We start from the raw sequence: 21,089 nt of genomic DNA, 5'->3' as shown, positions 1-21,089 counted from the left end.
CATTACAAGGGGCCACTAATCAATGCAGCATTACAAGGGCCACTAATCACTGTGCAGCATTACAAGGGGCCACTAATCACTGTGCAGCATTATAAGGGGCCACTATTCACTGTGCAGCATTACAAGGGGCCACCAATCACTGTGCAGCACTACAAGGGGCCACTAATCACTGTGCAGCATTACAAGGGGCCACTAATCACTGTGCAGCATTACAAGGGGCCACTAATCACTGTGCAGCATTACAAGGGGCTAGTAATCACTGTGCAGCATTACAATGGGCCACTAATCACTGTGCAGCATTACAAGGGGCCACCAATCACTGTGCATCATTTCAAGGGGCCACTAATCACTGCAGCATTACAAGGCGCCAATAATCACTGCAGCACTACAAGGGGCCACCAATCACTGTGCAGCATTACAAGGGGCCACTAATGACTGTGCAGCATTACAAGGGGCCACCAATCACTGTGCAGCATTACAAGGGGCCAACAATCACTGTGCAGAATTACAAGGGGCACCAATCACTGCAGCATTATATGGGGCATATGTTATTATGGAGCATGTTATAGGGCCACCATTATTCACTGTGCAGCATTATTAGGCATATTTTTGTATGGAGCATCTTATGAAACCCATCATGAACTTTATGGAGCATCTTATGGGGCCCATTTTATTTTTAATATTTACCAGTAGCTTCGGCATTTTCCACCCTAGGCTTATACGTGAGTCAGTAAGTTTTCCCAGTTTTTTGTGACAAAATTAGGGGGGTCGGCTTATACACGGGTCGGCTTATAAACGAGTATATACGGTACATTACTGCGGCGCTCCGGCGGTTGCTGTGGCCAATGCTGTCTTGGGGGCCCGCCGGCCCGGTGTGTGTAGTGTAGGGGATCCAGGGCCCCGGTGGAAAAAAATGTACACTATGATTTCTCAGCCTACGTTGCATTTCTGTGTCTGCTGTGCGGAGCGAAGCACATATTGGGCCCGCCTCCCTGCCTGCAGCCAGTGTATTGCTTCAGACTAGTTCAGTCCCGCCCCTTCCCTGCCTTCTATTAGCTCTTTGCAGAGCTGCCTGCCACATGGACCTCTGGGAAATGTAGTTCCTGGAGGTTGGTTTGCGCGGAGGAAGGCAGGCAGCCCTCACTGTCTCAGCATAATTAATGCCAGGCCAGCCACTCAGCCAACTCTAGTATGCATTATCGGTAAGAGGGTGCATCTAGAAGGGGGTGTGTCTTGAAGGGGGTGTGTCTTTGAGGGGGCCCCGTTTAAAAGTTTGCTATGGGGCCCAATCAGTTCTAGTTACGCCCCTGTCTCCAAGACTCCATGATCAGAATGAGCCTTCAGCAAATCATTATTATCAGAACTATTGAGGCTACTAAGGAGCCTATGACCCTTTTTGTTCAACTGTAATACCCTTGTTTTTTGGTTGTTCACTTTCTATCTTTCTGGGAAATAGATACAAGACCCCAAATAAGGAGTTTTTACTTTGTAAGTTCCACAGTTTATTTAATTTGAGAATTTTGCGTGCAGAGACATCACCATTGAGTTCCATGCTACTGGCATTGATGGCTATATCAATCTATAAGTATGGTAAGTTTATGCCTTTTACATGCTACATCCTTGATATATTGTACCTGCAGCTTGCTCTGCTTCCCTCCATCACACAGACTCCTCCGTTCAGACACAGGCTGTCATCACATTGGGTGGCCATTGGTTGGACTTTGTAGGCATCCCAGGGGTTCTCCAAAGAACGCTTCTGCCTCCCATTTATCTCCTCCTCCTCTGCCCAATGTGAAGAAGGTTGGATGGGAACTTCTGTCTTTAAAAGGTGGGTGAGATCTGTAGAACAGAATGGAATTATACTTAGTAACATAAACCACCCACTACTCAGATGCACTTTGTTTTAGTAGAACTCACATTTACTCATCAGAGACAGTTGCCACCATCACAGTGTAAAAGCCTAAGATACCACTATGAACACGTAATGCCACCAACTATGAGTACAAGCCACAGATTTCTCCATCACTGTGCACAAGCCAAAGGTGCCACATCATTGTTTCTAAGCCACATATGCCACCATCATTGCATATAAGCCCGATGCCACCATCACCATGTACATACCACAGATGCCACCATCACCATGTACATACCACAGATGTCACCATCACAATGTAAAAGCCTAAGATGCCACTATAATTGTATACATGTCATAGATGCCACCATCTCTGAGTACAAACCAGTTAGGATAGGATATGGGTTGAACTAGATGGACTTAAAGTCTTCCTTCAACCTTAGTAACTATGTTACTATGTTACAGATGTCTCCATCACTGTGCACAAGCCACAGATGCCACCATCTATGTTTGCAAGCCACATATGCCACCATCATTGCATATAAGCTACAGATGCCACCATCACCATGCACATACCACAGATGCCACGATCATTGCATATAAGCGACAAATGCCACCATCACCATGTACATACCACAGATGCCACCCTCATATAAGCTACGGATGCCACCAACTCCATGTACATGCTGCAAATATCACCATCACTGTATACAAGCCACAGATGCCACATCACTGTGTACAAACCACTGATGCTTCCATCACCATGTACAACCCATCGTAACCTCCATCACTGTAAACAACCCCCTGATGCCATCATCACTTTGTACACACAACAATTACCACCATCACCCTGTATAAGCCACATATGCCCCCATCAATGTGTCCGTACCACAGTAACCTCTTTATTAGAGAGTGTTAATTTTGCAATTCATTGCTGTAATAAAGTATTGCAATGGCTGTAATTTTTATTGTACTTCTGGCTTGAAAAAGGCCCTTCTTGGCCGAAACTTTACTTTACTCGTCTACCTCAATTGCATTTCACCATGTGATTTTTAAGTATGGAATAAAGGTTATGTTTTATCCCCATTTTCGCTGGCGCCTCGGAATCTTGGATTCTATAAAGTATTGCAATGTTATAAAATCCATCAAATGTCTACAGGTAAAACTTCATTAGATGGGTTAAAAAATGAAAAAAAAAATATTGAAAACATTATTTTAAAAAAATTACAAAAACCATAAAAGTTCAAATCACCCCCAATTTACCATTGCATTTATAAGACAAAACAAATTTGGTATCTAAAAATCCAGTTTTACTGTTAATTGTCACTTTGCTGCCCTAAAAAAAATGAATAAAAGGCAAATGAAAAGTTATATGCACTCCAAAATTGGTTTTATCAGTGCAGTCTATAGTCGTCCCACATATTTTTTTTCTTATTTTTCAGTATATTAAATGGTAAATACAATGGTGTCAATCAAAATTACAGCTCATCCTGCAAAAAAAAGCTCTTATATGGTTTTGTCAAAGGATGAAAGGGAGAAACAGTGTGTGACAGGTGAGAGGCACTGCTGTGTGTGTATGTATGTGTGTATGTATGTGTATGTCTGTGTGTGTGTAGGTGAAGTCTGGCCCTGGAGGAGAAGGCAATGATATAATGGGGACATGGGGAGAAGGGCATGATGGGGTGATGGGAGAAGGCCATGATGGGGGTGATGGGGAGAAGGCAGTGATGGGGAGAAGGGAATGATAGAAGGCAATGATGGGAGTGATGGGGAGAATGCAATGATGGGGTGATGGAGAGGGTAATGATGGGGTGGTGGGGGGAAAAAGAAATGATGGGGTGGTGGGGGAGAATGTAATGATGGTGGTGGTGGAAAAAGCAATAATGGGGGGGTGGAGGAGGAGGAAATGATGGAGGTGGTGGAGTGGGCAAAGATGGGGGTGGTTTGGGGAGAAAGCAAAGATAGTGGTAGGGGAGAAGAAAATGATAGAGGTGGTGAAGAGGGCAATAATGGGGTGGGGGAGAGGACAATAATGGGATGCGAGGGGAGGAGGGCAATGAGGGGTGTGGGGGATTGGGATGGGAGGAAGGGGGCCTTAGGAACAGGAGGCGGTGGAGGAAGACATTATTATCGCTTATTATGTCTAACACAGTCCCTTACTGTAGTATATAATGTACTCACTAATTCTGTCTAACACCATCCTTAGTTACATAGTTTCCTCTTTTATTATGTGTAACACCATCCCTTATTACGTATCATCCTCTCTAGCTATATATGGTGCCGTCCCTTATTATACAGCTTCCTCTGCTGTTATGTACAGTGCTGTCTCTTACATAGTGCATTCTTGTTAATTTTGTTATTCACAGCGCCCTCTTTTATTACATAGTCCCCTCTCTTTTTTAGATATAAAATGACTGCTGATCGAGGAGCCGGTGACCAAACTACCAGTCCATCAGCTTCTCTATTAGAAAAGAAGCTTTCCCATGCTTCATCAGCCATCATTGCATTATCCAGCTAACAAGACAGGACGGTGTGTAATAAAAAACAGGGCTCTATATAATCCAATATGTAAGGTACAGTGCTCTACATAACAAGAGAGGGCACTGTGTAAGGGACAGCAATATACATAACAAGAGAGGGCACTGTGTAAGGGACAGCAATATACATAACAAGAGAGGGCACTGTGTAAGGGACAGCAATATACATAACAAGAGAGGGCACTGTGTAAGGGACAGCAATATACATAATAAAGGAGACTATGTAAAATATAATCATGTATGTGTGTGTGGCTATATAATATATATATATATATATACACACACACACACACACACACACACACACACACACGTAGCTTTGACGTCATGAAAGGAGGGGGGCCCAGACACATTTCTTGCATAGGGGCCCCAAGCTGTCAGTGTCCGCCCCTGGGAAGGCGATAAGAGAATACTACACTTACTGCTTTGTCCATAGTAATCTAGAGGATGGCACATCTTGGATACCCTTTTTCTAGTAACATTAGTACACATTAGTTATATTTTATACTGATTCACTTCTCAGATAATATAGAATGTTTTCACGTACCCACAAACTCCACAAACACGATCAGGTCATCATTTTTCAGAAAACTCCTGCGACGTAAATTGGAGTGCGTGATGAACGTATACCAGCCATAGTCTGTGGTCCTGAAGCAGTTGCAGGACGAATCCCAAGTGCCAATAATGGAAGGTCTCTCCCATCGGGAAATGTTCGATGCTATTGAGAAGGAAATAAGTGAGCGGTCAGAGAAGACTTGCCATTGTAGAAGGTTTATTTGTCACATTTGCAAATATCAACGAAACTTCAGCCATCATTTCACGAAAGATCCGTAGCGATCAGCTGTGATCTGTGAAGGACCTAGTAATAAGTGTTAAATTTCCCTGCAGTGCCCCCACAGGAAATATTAAGCATTACACAGTGTTCATCCATATCAATAAGGTGGCTTTGTAAGGCATGATAGGACAGGTCCTCCAAAACAATATAATCATTTTTGGTAATCGCTCTCTATTCTGGCCACGACATGAGAATGCTGAATAGTGGATGCGCTCTACTAAAGAAGCTTCTCTATAAATGGTTAAAATTTCAAAGTTCTTGAAAAAACAAACAACTTTGTAAATTACCTCTTATTAAAAATAATGTTTGGAGGGATTTTTATTATTATAGTAGCTAGTTGGCTATGTTGCCGGCCACCTCTGCCGTTATTCTGAATAGGCCGGTCTCCTAGGCAAGGAGTGCAGCACTTACAAGCTCTTTACCTTAGCAAGTGTTGCTCTGAAGCTGGCCAGATCGCTGGATCCAGACAGCTTCAGTGACCCTACTTGCAGTATCAGAGAGAGCACAACTCGAACTAGAAACTCAACCAAGCTGCTGCTACGAACTCTCAATCAGAAGCGAACAGCTCCCCGGCAAGCAAGGATCAGGAGGCTAGGGAGCGATGCGCTCCTGAAGAATAAAGCTTAGAAAACCACTTTAACGTCGGATTCACTGATTAGCTATATTAGAATATGTTTTATAAATTGGACAATTCCTTAAAGTTGGATAAAATTTAGGGAAGCAAACAAGAAAATGAACTCAGTAGATTATAAACTAATTTGTAGAACCAATGCCAGGAATCTGCTGTAAAGGATTAAAAAAGGATTCAGATGCACAGATATAAACTGCATAGATTAAGGCCCAAAATGATATAAATTATATGGGGAGCTGTATTAGGTGGAGAGACTTGTGACATTATGAATTAGTGGAATGGACTGGTTGCAGTATTAGGAGGGTTTAAGTAGTTTAACTTTATGGGTGACCTAAATACTGTGCAAATTTTATCAATTGTCAAAGATAAAAAGATTTGCCAGTTTAAAGACCAAGGTTCTTTTGTTTAGATACAGTAGGAATAAACCACAATAGGATTCATCACTGAACCATAAAAGGATTCTTTACAGTAACAGCATTAGATTACAAATGCAACACTGACTATAATTTTGTAGCATCGGAGAATATGTCCAGTTTGCAATGCACTATACTTACGAGATATTATCTGATCTGCTAATGTTGTGAAGCTTCGGCTAGAAGACATCCTTAGACGGATATCTGGATCTTGATCCAAGACTGTTATAATAGCCTGATGGTTTAACACCGGCCAATGTAAAACTGCATCATCTTCCCCACTGCACAGGTGGAATGATATTCCGGTGTACCCGGTGTAAGTGGATGCGGGTTGCCCATGGGGATACAGACCAATTCCATAGCTGTAGCCTTCAGGGCTAGTGAAACAAGGACTGACAAGCCGTTGTCCTTTGACAGTGTCAGTAAGGACCTGGCTGTAGTTTCTGATGGTCCACACGGCATTGGGACAGGGGAGTTCTGATAGTGTGATGTCATCAATAAAAATACCGCCACTTGTGGTTGTATTATCGCCTTGAACACCTTGGAACAAGTAGCGGAATTTTACATTTGCGTTTAGGGTCACATGCGCGATCTTCCAGTTATGGTCATCACCACCTGGAGTGGGACACAAATACGATCATTAATTCATCAGACCACAACCAACTCCACCTAATTCATCCATAAATAATACTTTACCAGAAATCGTGTGGATTTTCTTCAACCTTCTAACTTCTCCAGTGCCGTCATCTAAGCGGAGCCAGATGGTCAGTTTATCCTGGGGGCTTCCATCCATCCGGTAAAAAAACTGCAGACACTGTTCCGTTCTTTTAGGATACAGAATGCGGGACTCCAGGACTGCGGTGCGGTCAATGGGTCCAGTGTCGGTATTAAAGTACATAAAATAACCTGAATCTGTAAAAAAAATTAATAAATAAAAAAATAATGAATAAAATAAAACTATGTTATACTGTATGTGTAGGGATACCACCCAGTACTATAAGACTCAGTTTCATTGTTTTGCTGATTCTAGGGGTCAAGTTGGTCCTTTGCTGATGTAGTACATAGGTCTTTTTAAACAATGTGGATTAAAGGGGTAGTCCACAAGGATATTCCTGACCGTCCAATTGCTGGGGCATCCAACGATCACAAGAATGGATCTCTGAACCTTGAATGAAGAATGGATCTCTGAACCTTCACTGTTAGAATACTATGACATCGCTGAGCACACGAATAACGTAGCATGTCATAGCCGATTATGTAGACCGGTGGTGGTCTCGTCAATCAGACCCCATTGGATGGAAACAAATATTTAAGGAGTGGCCTATATGATGAGTATAGTTTTAGACACTGGATAATTTTAGTCTTCTGAATCCGGTTTTGGGTTTGTCCCCATCCTCAGAAAAAACCTTTCATAACTCATATGGTGGCTTCTCCATGGTCCAGAGAGGAGAGCGACTGCACAGTGCAGCTCTCGCTCTGCACGGCTCAATGCTAATTTATATCACATGGTTTCCTATTCGATATTTGCCTCTAGATTTCCCCATACTCTGTCAAAGCTTTCATGTACAGTATGTTGCGTCCATAGTCAAGAAGCGGTAAAAATTAATGTTCTGCATTTTTCCTTTAATTATCTCAGCAGTAAACAAGGTAATTGACCCTTGACATGAGCAATAAGTGCACAACTTGTGTTTACACCTGCTGATAAAGTCAAGACACGTGGCTTTTACATACAGGTTGACCTCCTGATTATGGAAGACTCAGCAATTGGAATATCATACCTCTGCATCGACCATTTAGAGTATGATCACTAAATGAACCCGAAGAACCCAACTCGTGGCTCCAGTCCGCATCATCGGTGGTTGATTGCACCATTCCACAAATGTTAATAAACTCGAAGGTACACTGATCCAGAAGTATGAGCGGAGCGGCTGTGAAAGAAACACTGAAATCAGCTAAAGCTAATGATATTCAAAAAAATGCATCCAATGGCGGGACAATTGTTGTATTCATTAAACTGAACATTTAATTTTGGTGAGCCATTTTGCCTCCTAACCTAGTCAACCCTTCAATATGAGGCCAACGGGTTTCTTTACTGTAAGAGCAGTGAGACGTGGAACCCTGTACCATACAATGTTGTCAAAGGTCAATCATTAGCCATGATCAGGAGGTGTCATGATCTGACAGTTTTAAATTGCACTGGGTGATCTTTTTTTACTTTGGAAAGTTCCAAGGTGTCTTGACTGTCCCCGGTGGTGGTTTTGATATTGCACTTTAGGTTTTTGTGCACTTAATCATGTATCAGGTGTGACACCCTATAAAGGTGTGCTAGGGGTGTGCAATCACTGCCTGTGATATTGGGAGATTGGTTTCACTCTGAGTTGGAGAGCCTGGAGGAAGGATGGAGCTGAAGAGGAGTCCTGCGCAGCTCAGCCAGGGGGGAAGAGTGTCAGCGATGGTGTCTGGAAGAAGGGCTGGCATGGCGTGGTGGGGTCGCAGTGATGGAGTCAGCGGGAAGTGTCTGCATGGTCTGGTGGAGTGGCTACTATGGAGAGTGGCACTCACCATGTGGGACTTGGCCGCTGAGCTGGACTCAAGCATGCTTGACTTCGTGTCAGAGGCTGAACTCATCCTTGGGACTCTGTTGCTGAGCAGCTGCGACTGGTGGTGGACTTGGCTCCAAGGCTGCACTAAGGTGAAGGATCCGGTTATGGTGATGGATCCAGGTGGAGGAGAAGATGCACGCAGGTGGTGGGCTCTGTTGCTGGGAGCGCACGCAGCAGAGCAAAGCTAAGTGGTGTTTCCCCTGTATTGTCTCTTTCCTCATGTGTGTTATTAGTGCAGTGGTGGGATTAGTCTCCGCACCGACCCATTCCCTAGTGAGGGTTTAGGGTCAGGGTGAGCAAGGGCGTTAAGGTACGCGTGCGGCGACAGGTGCGGAGCCTGTTTAGGGAATGTTAGGAGTGCAGGGACACTGGCTCAGGGGAGCTTAGGAGGTCTCCACGTCCCCCATTCCCTATCGCAGGGCCCACCATTGTTAAAGTTTCCCAGGTTCCCCCTTTATTATTTGATTATTGTATGTATAACGTGTAATACCTAAATTCGCCAGGTGGAGGCAGCGTATCCACCTGCACGTTTTATTATTTAAATGCGCCCCACTGGAGGCGGTGTATCCAGGGTCACGTGTGTTATGGGTCCGCCTTGCGGAAACATCTGCGTCCTGACACACGTGATCATGACAGGAGGGACCTGGATGCCTTCTAAAAAGATATAATATCACCAGGTTATGTACACTAGATTTCTGGAGATTGGAAACATCGACAGGGAGTCGATAAGGAAGGATTTTCCCTATTATGGAGCAATTAGCATCAGAAAGGGAAAAGAAAGCTTCTATTTTATTAATGCTTCGTTTAGAAAAGGATCCTCAGTAGTGATGAGCGCAAGTGCTCCTTACTCGAGTTTGCCCTGGGTGCTCGAATATGGACCAAGTATTGCGGGTGCTTGAGTGACGTGTTCAAGTCCTCACGGTCGCATGTTTCGCGGCTGCTACACAGCCACAAAAAATACAGGGAATACATGACAAACACAGGCAACCCCCACATGTTTTGTAACTGTCAGCCACGAAACATGCAGCCGCAGAGACTCGAACATGTCACTCGAGCACCCTTGATACTCATTGCATACCCAAGCACCCAAGGCAAACTCGAGTAACGAGCACTTAGGCTCATCATTAATCCTCAGTGCATCATAAATGATGGTTGAAAAACTGCTTACGTTTCAACCACTGTCCACGAGTGAGAATGTGGGCGAAGCTAGAAACATAAATAAAATAAATTGATAAATTGATATTTTTGCTATTTTGTGTATTCTGTTTTCTTGGGCTGAAAGCTCTGATATTCGTGTAGCTTTGAAGCTTGAAACATGCAGTAGTTTTTCAGCTGTCCTTTTTAAATACGACATGTCGCCAGGTGAAAAGTATCCGGTTTTTGCTTTTATTTTATTCGCTGTTCTCCTGTTTTGTTTTTTGTGTTTTTTTTCTTTTCAAATCCATCATGGGGTTCTAAAGGTTCTATGGGTCATTGAATTTAGTGGTAATTTTGATGGTTTTTACCAAGGGGGTAAAGCTGTCTAAGTACACGCCCCGCCACCCTAATTATCTTGCAAGCTACTTCACTACAATTGGAAAAGACCATAAAAATTTGCACTAAATTAAAAAATCCATATCACTGGAACTGTATGGCGGATTATAAAAAAATGGAAAATTCAGAGGAGCGGCAGGAATAAAGTAAGCAGTATATTATAGATTTTTATATTTCCTTAGGCTGGACATATCAGATCCTTTTGTTATTTCGACTATCCACCAGAGTCAAAGGTCTGGTCCGAGCAGGAATTTAGAATTTTGGACAAGGATGAGTCAGTGTAATTTTTCTTTTTCTACGCTCATATAGGCCATTAGTATCGGTCTGCTCGGGGTCTCTGCCTTCCTTTGGATCAAAACTGTAAGATTATACATCAGAACTGATTGACTTTTTATAACCAAATCATCCATGGTTGGCACTTCTTTTCATTAAGGAGGTGAGCTCTGAATGGAGTCTAATTGGCAATGCTCCTTGGGAAAAAAATGCAAATTAGCTTTCCCTCATAAAGCAAGAAACCCAATAATACCTAAATAGTGCAACTATATGTAACTGCATCATCAGCATCCGAATATTCTGGAGCAGGAGCAACCCATAATAAGAAACCAGCAATGGCAACCAAGAAAAAAATACGTAAATGTTTCTCACAGCTTGTTCAAGACATCTCTTCTTGGAAGTGGCTGATAATGGGGCAGAATGGGCATTTACTCACTTTCTTCAGTTGGATCCAGTGATATTCATACATATTCACCAACCCATGGCTTAAGGTACTGTCACACTTAGCGATGTACCAGCGATCCCGACCAGCGATATGATGCGGTCAGGATCGCTGGTACATCGCTAAGTGGTCGCTAGTGAGCTGCCACACAGGCAGATCTCACCAGCGACATCGTAGGGGTCGGGGGTCGCTACTTACGTGTCAGACGAGGCGATGAAGACGTCCTCCCGCCCGTGTCCGCGCGTCGCTCATCGCCACAGCAGGAAGCTGACGACGAGAAACGGCCCAGGACGTTCTCGCGCGATCAGCGATAACCAGCGGGGGAGCGGTCGGAGGTAAGGAGGTAAGTATCAGACATAGCGATATCGCTAGCAATATCGCTATAACGTCACAAAAACTAGTGACGTTATAGCGATATCGCTTAGTCATACCCAAGGACAGCTCTGGTCATGCTCCAAGCTGAACAAGAACACCCACTTTGGCCCCTTTTTTCAGACTGGGAGTCACAGGTGTCAGATGCAACAGACTGTCGCTCTGCATCTGGCTGCTGAAGGTCTCTGCGTTTGGCATTACAGACACCTCCTTAATCCTTCTGACTCTTGGACCCAGTGGCAACCTCCCTCCAGCTCTAGCTGACACACTTGCACCTGGGTGTTTATAAATACCCAGTCTGCTGCAGAGAGTCGCCGGTGAAATTCACATTTTCCCTTGTGAAGGCTTGGCACTTTAGCAGTTGGCTAACTTCCTCTCTGGAGCTGTTTGATAACGTTTGGTGTTACCTCTCTGAATCTGCTCAAGCTAAGTTCATTCCCCTTTTCTGTCTACCTTTTTGTCTTTAGTTTACAGTGGGGACTGACCAGTGCTCATCCCACCCCCTCCCTATCCAGGGTCTAGCTCTAGGGAGATACAGAGCTTAGGTTTCCAGCTCGGCGATTGGTGAGGAACCAATTTAGGGATGGTAGGGCAGATAGGGTGTGATTAGATCTGCCTAGTGGTCTCCACTCACCCTTTCCCTAGTGTCTGGGTTTGCTTCCACTCATCCCTTTGTGTTGCACTTAGTCTTTCCCACACTGTGTGTGACACAGGGACATATCTAAGCTGTCAGAATTGATTCCCAAAATTCAGGATTGTCTTGCCATCTATGCTGATACAGTGAGGATGGTTGAAGGGTGAAACCTGCCTATGGTGGCCAAGGAAAAAATACCCTTTTTGTCTTCCCTCTAATGCAACCCTCGGCTATTAAGTCATAGACATGCATAGTATATTTAGGTAATGATTTGCTGGTTATACATACTGCAGTTGTACATCCTGTTCAGACGTTCCAGGTCTATAGCGGAAAAGTCAAACCGCTGTCCGATGATGTCATTAAACGCAGTTATCTTAGCGGTGATGGTTGGGACGTTGGCGTTTTTGTTGAAGGAGTATGGACCATAATGCATGACAGACTCATAGTCATAAGGAGTATTCAGATCGGTTATATAATTGTCATCATACAAGTTGAAGTTGTGCGCCATGCCTGTAAAAAGTATTCAACATGAAACTATCTGGTTGTGTATGATGATCTCTACCCACATACAGAGGAACAGAAGTTGACAATTATACATTGTGATTAGTGATGAGCGAGTGTGCTTGTTACTCGAGTTTTTCGAGCATGCTCGGGTGTTCTCCCAGTATCTTGGGCGTGCTTGGAAATTAAGTTTGAGTCCCCGCAGCTGCATGATCTGCGGCTGCTAGACAGCCTGAGTACATGCAGGGATTGCCTGTTTGTTAGGGTATCCCTACCACATGTATTCAGGCTGTCTAGTAGCCGCAGATCATGCAGCTGCGGGGACTCAAACTTAATTTCGGAGCACGCCCAAGATACTCGGCGAACAACCAAGCATGTTCGGAAATCTTGAGTAAAGAGCACACTCGCTCATCACTAATTGTGATATTCTGCTGCAAATGGCACAAGACGTATAACACAGATTGCGGCTGATGAAGAACTTCTTTTGTAAAGGTTCTAACAACAGAATATAATTTGTTGCTTTCAATCGGCCTTTATGTTACAATCTGGACTCCATAGTTTGATTGATAGGAGATTCCTTTATTTAAGAACCCAAGTTACCCCAAATCACTGATATAATTTGCACACCGGAGAGAAGATCTGACAAAAAACTGACCGTCCGTGATCTCATCCCACCAGATTTGCACGTAGTCATCTCGGTCGCTTCTTGACTGTTCGTGATAGAATCCCAAAGCGTGAAGAATCTCATGTTCCACAACGGCTTTATGGTCACAGCCACTATCTATGGAGAGGTTCTGACCTGTGCCAAAGTCTCCAACATAGGACCAGCAGCTTTAATAAAAAAAACTCTGCATATTATTATTTATTTTACTCACTAATTCCACAGCACTTTACATACATTATTGGCAATGTCCCCTATGGATCTCACAATCTAAATTCCCTATCAGTATGTATTTGGAATGTGGGAGGAAACCAGAGGACCAAGAGAAAACCCACGCAAACACGGGGAGAACATACAAACTCCTTGCAGATGTTGTCTTGGTGGGATTTGAACCCAGGGCCCCAGCGCTGCAAGGCTGCAGTGCTAACCACTGAGCCACCGTGCCGTGTATATAAAAATATAATCACATAATACAGTTGTGTAAAATTGCTCCTGCTCAGATAGATAGAAACTTGATTGATGCAGGAAAAAACTAGACTAAAAAAAATTACAAAATACCTAGTCAGGAAAAAGGGATATCAATTTGAAAACAATTCCAGGACACAAATAATGGCACACGCTGTTCAATTTGAAACAAAGGAAAAAATTAGATATTAGTCTCCTCTGTTGTCACGCTGTGACGATCTTCTGTAAGAATTGGGGACCTCAAACTGTCATTGGAACTGGGACCCTAAGGTTAGGTTCACATTGTGTTAGGGGCATCCGTTTAACGGATCCATTAAACGGAGGAGCTAACGCTGATGTTATTTTTGACATCTTTTGTGCCCTAGCGCTAGGTATGCATTTCGCTACCATGCGTTAGCCATAGAGGTCTATGCACAGCGAACGCGTCCGTTCGCTGTGCGCTAGACCCGATGCACCCGAAAACGCTGCAGACCGCTTTCGAGGGTGCGTCATAACGTAAAGCATCATCACTAACACATGCCAATATCGGCATAATTGCGACCAATGGGTGCGTTAACGCACCCGTTATATAGCGTTAGTGCCGCTATGTAATGGATGTGCTCAACGCATGGCCCCTAACGCAATGTGATCCACCCCGAACTATCCCTGCCCCATGGGTACCCTTGATGGTAGAGAAGCCTAAGTCTATGACCTTACTACGCTATTATACTCTGAGCTCTCCCCTCCCCCAGGAGGTCTGGAACAGATAACAAACATGGATAACAATAGCAACATACATACAAAAACACTCAGCAAGGGTAGGGAGGTATATAGCAAACCAAATTAATTTAACGTGGGATCCAAACACAGGTTAAACAGAAGATCTGTGATTCACAATATGCAGGATACGAGGATAGCGAGATCCTGAGAAAAAAAGTGACTGAAGGAACAGTGATTAAGAGGAAACGGGTCCTGGGTCAGGATGCCTAGAAGTATGGCCTAAAGTTTTATAACTCCCAGAGGTAACAGGCCTAAGCAGAACAGAATACATAAGACGAACAGAGTTCCAGAGCATCCGTGACAAAGATGATAAGTACTGGCCATACTGGCAGTATAGTTCGCTAAAGGAGAAGGAAGACGCTCAACCGCGGGTTGAGAATAGGACTCTTACAAACTGGAACATAGTACTGAGCTGGGTTGTGGTGAAGTAAAGAGGAATGTTGAGGATAATGGGTAAGTGAGTGAAAAGGAAGGAATTGAGACTGTATGTGGAAAACAACAGGGCAGAGCAGTGCGCCTGCACAGGAGCCACGACGGGAAGCAAAGAAGAGGACGTCACCGTTAGAAGATGGGAGGGAGCGGACCGCGACACCCATCGGAACAAAAACCGGACCCGGACCACCCCTGGGTGAGTATAATCTAACTCATTTTTCTTATCTTTCAGGTTACATCAGAGGCTTATTTACAGCATTACAGAATGCTGTAGATAAGCACCTGAAGGCAGTGCCGGCTGCTGATACTCGAAAAATGGGGCGACAGATTCCCTTTAAATTATTAGCCCAGCATTCAGAATGGCAGCCTCCTCCAGAGGACGGCAGAGGTTATAAAAATAACTGGACCCTAGGATGGGTGTTGTGAACCCTCTTGAGCTGACTTCGGAGTTTGGGCTCCCTCTGGTGGTTGCTGCGGGTAGTGGAGCTGGTCGGGTTGACAGAAGTCCATCACCTGAAGACGATGAGTGGAAGTCAGGTGTTACAGACTGGGAAGATTTAAGCGAGCAAGCTTCCCTCAGTTGCTGCTGGTGATTTGGTTTTCTTCCTGTGTATCTTGAAGTCCGCTTGCCCCCTGCTTGGTCCTGCATCGTTCAGATAAGTTATTTGTTTGTTGGAATCTTTCTGCATTTGATCCAGTTTTGCCTTTCTCTGCTTTCTGCTTTGCTGTGTGGGTTCGGGATTGTTCCCTGCTGGGACCGGTGCTGGACCCCATTCCATATGCCACAGTTTATGTCAGTCTGTTCAGTATTGCTAGTCCCCTGTTATATCAGTATCTTTTGTTTTGCTTCCAGTTCACACCAGAATGCTGATCTAGTGGGGGAGAGGTCGTGTGGCCTCATTATTTTTTGCATATCAGACGTGTTTGATTTTTTAGTTTTTTTTGCGTGATTGCAGACAGTGTCCTTTCCTGTCCTGTTCTATCTAGACAGTCTGGGCCCCATCATTTGCTTACTCTATTTTCTGCCTGTGTTTGTGCCTCATCTTGTCTCACCGGCAATATATGTTTGGGGGCTATCTATTCTTTTGGGGTTCTGCTCTGGAGCAGTTCAGCTTTCCCCTTTTTTGCTTTTGGCTTAGTTAACTCTTTGACTGTGCCGAGGCATCTAGGGCATCGTAGGTACATCCCACGGCTAATTCTAGTTGTGTAGTTAGGTTTAGGGGTCTGCTATCCACTAAGTTACCAACCTTTCTGGTTTTCTGGTTGCTTAGCTTATTTCCTGGCTATCCTCCTCGGTGACCTAATCATAACAGATAGGCTAATATGTTACAATGGGACCACGGAGGATTAAACCAAAATCAGTCAAGGCTTCATGTACAGGAAGGTTATTCAATAGTTTATAGGATACACTTATTTTAGAACTGGCCCTAGTAACAGGAGGCTTGAGGCTATTTTCTATCCCACTCAGCATTTTTATAAACTTCCTGCTAAATGTTTCATACAGGTTATCTGACATAAATGAGAGTTTACAAGAAGTTGGCACAAACCAAGCATAGTGCCAAGATCTCACATCAATACATAGTTAGACATAAAAGTCCTGAACTGGAATAGAGAAGAAGAGGAAAGGAACATTAGTGCCACCTAGTGGATGTAGCTATCCTAAAAGTCAATGTTGTCACATGACTTTAGGATTAGAAGCTAAATCAAACATTCCATCTGCAGACATGTGTTTCAGGGTGTTTACCCCTCATCAGTGCAAAGCAGGAGATCTGATTTGGCTAGGTGAGAGACCTCGTCTAAGTGTGTCTAAGGGGAAACATTAGATGTTTAACGTTGCACTAGAGTTCCTATCCTTTTCCTCTCTGAACAGGCTAATTGTTTGTTTACTGTAAATTCCCAGACAAGCATCGCATACTTCATAAGTGTCCTAACACCGTCTAAGAAATCTCCACAAATAGAAACATTTCGCCTTAGACCCTCTGTCATAGCTCCTGTTTTGCACTCATGAGGGGTAAACACCACGAAACACTGAGTTTGCAAATTGAGGTTTTTGTTTGGCTTCTTATCCTAAATTATGTGGCAAGGCTTGTTAAATGATTGATATTGAGTTTTAGGATTGTAATTTCCAATAGGTATCACTAGAGTTTCTAATCCTCTTCCTCACAATTTGCATTATTAATACAGATAATATATTGGAAAATTTTAATGTCGCATGCAGCAGAATTTAGTACAATCTGTCCCTATTCTTGGGTTGAATTGTATGGAATTATGAGGTTTTTAAAAACCAAGAGTTAATTATAAATTCCATATATAATGCATAGACATCTATATGGTTTGTGACTTACCCTCCAAATTTCTGGAAATGTAGAAAGGTGGAATCTCCTGCATAAGGTTTAAAATCCACACAAGATTTCAGTCGGAACATCTCAAATCCTTTAAGAATCACTCCCTTAGCGTTCAGGTCTAAAATCACAAATGAAAATCAAATACAAACCTGTTAGTAGATGAAGTTAAAAGATAGATAGATAGATAGATAGAATAATAGATAATAGATAGATAATAGATGATAGATAGATAATAGATAGATACAGTGGGGCAAAAAAGTATTTAGTCAGTCAGCAATAGTGCAAGTTCCACCACTTAAAAAGATGAGAGGCGTCTGTAATTTACATCATAGGTAGACCTCAACTATGGGAGACAAACTGAGAAAAAAAAAATCCAGAAAATCACATTGTCTGTTTTTTTTTTCATTTTATTTGCATATTATGGTGGAAAATAAGTATTTAGTCAGAAACAAAATTTCATCTCAATACTTTGTGATACATCCTTTGTTGGCAATGACAGAGGTCAAACGTTTTCTGTAAGTCTTCACAAGGTTGCCACACACTGTTGTTGGTATGTTGGCCCATTCCTCCATGCAGATCTCCTCTAGAGCAGTGATGTTTTTGGCTTTTCGCTTGGCAACACGGACTTTCAACTCCCTCCAAAGGTTTTCTATAGGGTTGAGATCTGGAGACTGGCTAGGCCACTCCAGGACCTTGAAATGCTTCTTACGAAGCCACTCCTTCGTTGCCCTGGCGGTGTGCTTTGGATCATTGTCATGTTGAAAGACCCAGCCACGTTTCATCTTCAATGCCCTTGCTGATGGAAGGAGGTTTGCACTCAAAATCTCACGATACATGGCCCCATTCATTCTTTCATGTACCCGGATCAGTCGTCCTGGCCCCTTTGCAGAGAAACAGCCCCAAAGCATGATGTTTCCACCACCATGCTTTACAGTAGGTATGGTGTTTGATGGATGCAACTCAGTATTCTTTTTCCTCCAAACACGACAAGTTGTGTTTCTACCAAACAGTTCCAGTTTGGTTTCATCAGACCATAGGACATTCTCCCAAAACTCCTCTGGATCACCCAAATGCTCTCTAGCAAACTTCAGACGGGCCCGGACATGTACAGGCTTAAGCAGTGGGAGATGTCTGGCACTGCAGGATCTGAGTCCATGGTGGCGTAGTGTTACTTATGGTAGGCCTTGTTACATTGGTCCCAGCTCTCTGCAGTTCATTCACTAGGTCCCCCCGCGTGGTTCTGGGATTTTTGCTCACCGTTCTTGTGATCATTCTGACCCCACGGGGTGGGATTTTGCGTGGAGCACCAGATCGAGGGAGATTATCAGTGGTCTTGTATGTCTTCCATTTTCTAATTATTGCTCCCACAGTTGATTTCTTCACTCCAAGCTGGTTGGCTATTGCAGATTCAGTCTTCCCAGCCTGGTGCAGGGCTACAATTTTGTTTCTGGTGTCCTTTGACAGCTCTTTGGTCTTCACCATAGTGGAGTTTGGAGTCAGACTGTTTGAGGGTGTGCACAGGTGTCTTTTTATACTGATAACAAGTTTAAACAGGTGCCATTACTACAGGTAATGAGTGGAGGAAAGAGGAGACTCTTAAAGAAGAAGTTACAGGTCTGTGAGAGCCAGAAATCTTGATTGCTTGTTTCTGACCAAATACTTATTTTCCACCATAATATGCAAATAAAATGAAAAAAAAACAGACAATGTGATTTTCTGGATTTTTTTTTCTCAGTTTGTCTCCCATAGTTGAGGTCTACCTATGATGTAAATTACAGACGCCTCTCATCTTTTTAAGTGGTGGAACTTGCACTATTGCTGACTGACTAAATACTTTTTTGCCCCACTGTATATAGGTAGATAATAGATAGATAGACAGACAGATAGAAAGACTGTGCATTGATGTTACCCAAGTTATCAGCCAATATATACGGAATAGGAAACTTCCACCGGGAATTTTCATCACGCAGAGCATTTCGACCACTTTTCTGCAGACAGAAAACACAAATTCTCAGTACAAGTGCCCGGCTATGAAAGTACCACATGTCAGTTTATGAATGTATTCCCCGTGTTCCTCATGGACCTTAGTTTTTTAATATGCTCCATAAATGCACTTAGGTGCAGACGCTGCGCGCCAGGGGAAGAGAGTTCTACATGGTGCAGTATATGTTGGTCTATAAGCAGGCTTGTAATACATGGGGTGTAGAGAAAACGGCTGCACTTGGGCCATGAGTTTGACTTAGGATGCAGGGTGCCCTGTGAGGTTCGTTCTCTTAGCACCCCTCCTACAATTTATATACAAATAAGATATTATACAGTATTAAATTATACAAGGTGTAAAGTATGATGCCCACATAAAAGTGCCATTCTGTAGCCAAAAAAAAGTTGCTTAAAGGGAATCTGTCACCCCATTTTTCGAGTATCAGCTGCAGCCACCGCCATCAGGGGCTTATCTACAGCATTCTGTAATTCTGTAGATAAGCCCCCGATGTAACCTGAAAGATAAGAAAAATACTCACCCAGGGGCGGTCTGGGTCCGTTTTTTGTCCGATGGGTGTCGCAGTCCGGTCCGGCGCCTCCCATCTTCTAACGGTGACGTCCTTTTCTTTGCTTCCCGTCGCGGCTTCAGCACTGGCGCACTGCTCTGCCCTGTTGATGGCAGAGCAGAGTCCTGCAGTGCGCAGGAAGCCGGGAGAGGTACGAATAATAAATTTTTATATAAAAAATATACCTTTATTTCATAGTGGTAACAGATGATAACACCAAAAGCAAGTGCTCTCTGTATAAAAAATATATATTAAAATCAAATCTGCATATATAGTGATAAATCCTAGACACAGCAGGCCTACAATATAACGAAATCCATCAGCAAATATATCTAAATATAATATTTGTATATAACCTACAGAAAAGCTCACCTCATAAAGAATGGTGAAAAAATAAAATTACATAAATATATAAATATATAAACCCAAGGGCAATCAATAATATATATGGCCCCTTAGAAGAGATGGTGCAGGTCCAAAAGCGCAATATAACACAAGTGTAATACTGGTGTGTTAAAAAATATAAAAAATGAATACAAAGTGCCAAATGCAAAAAATGCCAGAGGTAGAGAGCAATACGTGTATATACCTTACACGGCCTGCCGGTCACAAAGCAGCAGAGCCCCGACGCGCGTTTCAGATTGAATAATAATAATAATAATAATAATAATTTTTATTTATATAGCGCCAACATATTCCGCAGCACTTTACAATTAAGCGGGGACATGTACAGACAATAAATTCAATACAAGTTAAGACAATTCAAACAATGACATTAGGAGTGAGGTCCCTGCTCGCAAGCTTACAATCTACAAGGAAATGGGGGGACACAGTAGGTGAGAAATGCTTGTTAATTCAGGTCTGGCAATTATAATAGGGATTTTCATATAAAGCTGCATGATCCGGTCATCAGCCCGTGTGTTTAAGCGCAATAGACAAGTATCAAGTGCAGTTATCAAGTGCATGAAGGGTGTGGAGACAGATGAATAGTAGGGTGCAGATTCAGAATAATATTTGGAAGGAGGGAACAGGGCAAAGTTAGCTTGCTGAGTAGTTGATGTGATAGGCTTCTTTGAAGAGATGGGTTTTCAAAGCGCGCTTGAATAGGTCAGGGCTAGGTATCAGTCTGATCGTCTGGGGAAGTGCATTCCAGAGAGCTGGAGCAGCACGAGAGAAGTCTTGGAGACGGAGGTGCGAGGTTCGGATTACGGGGGATGTTAGTCTTAGGTCATTTGTAGAACGGAGGGCACGTGTA

General features: G+C 43.3%; 1 protein-coding gene across 2 annotated transcripts in view; it reads right to left on the bottom strand.

The window, feature by feature from the left end:
* MEP1A (meprin A subunit alpha) overlaps window positions 1-21,089 on the bottom strand; it is a 71,639-nt gene that overhangs the window by 35,090 nt on the left and 15,460 nt on the right. For both annotated transcript variants that reach the window (XM_073586575.1, XM_073586574.1), the window contains exons 5-13: window positions 19,198-19,276; window positions 17,289-17,406; window positions 13,282-13,457; window positions 12,414-12,635; window positions 8,047-8,196; window positions 6,965-7,180; window positions 6,410-6,883; window positions 4,937-5,107; window positions 1,635-1,839 (exon numbers count right to left, since the gene is read on the bottom strand). In XM_073586575.1, coding sequence (XP_073442676.1) covers window positions 1,635-1,839; window positions 4,937-5,107; window positions 6,410-6,883; window positions 6,965-7,180; window positions 8,047-8,196; window positions 12,414-12,635; window positions 13,282-13,457; window positions 17,289-17,406; window positions 19,198-19,276 — 1,811 coding nt within the window. The remainder of the gene's footprint in view (window positions 1-1,634; window positions 1,840-4,936; window positions 5,108-6,409; window positions 6,884-6,964; window positions 7,181-8,046; window positions 8,197-12,413; window positions 12,636-13,281; window positions 13,458-17,288; window positions 17,407-19,197; window positions 19,277-21,089) is intronic.

The sequence above is a fragment of the Dendrobates tinctorius genome, unplaced genomic scaffold, assembly GCF_039654945.1.
Source record: "Dendrobates tinctorius isolate UK_male_01 unplaced genomic scaffold, ASM3965494v1 ptg000093l, whole genome shotgun sequence".
In the NCBI taxonomy this organism is placed as follows: domain Eukaryota; kingdom Metazoa; phylum Chordata; class Amphibia; order Anura; family Dendrobatidae; genus Dendrobates; species Dendrobates tinctorius.
This window is presented reverse-complemented; position numbering and strand designations above follow the sequence as displayed.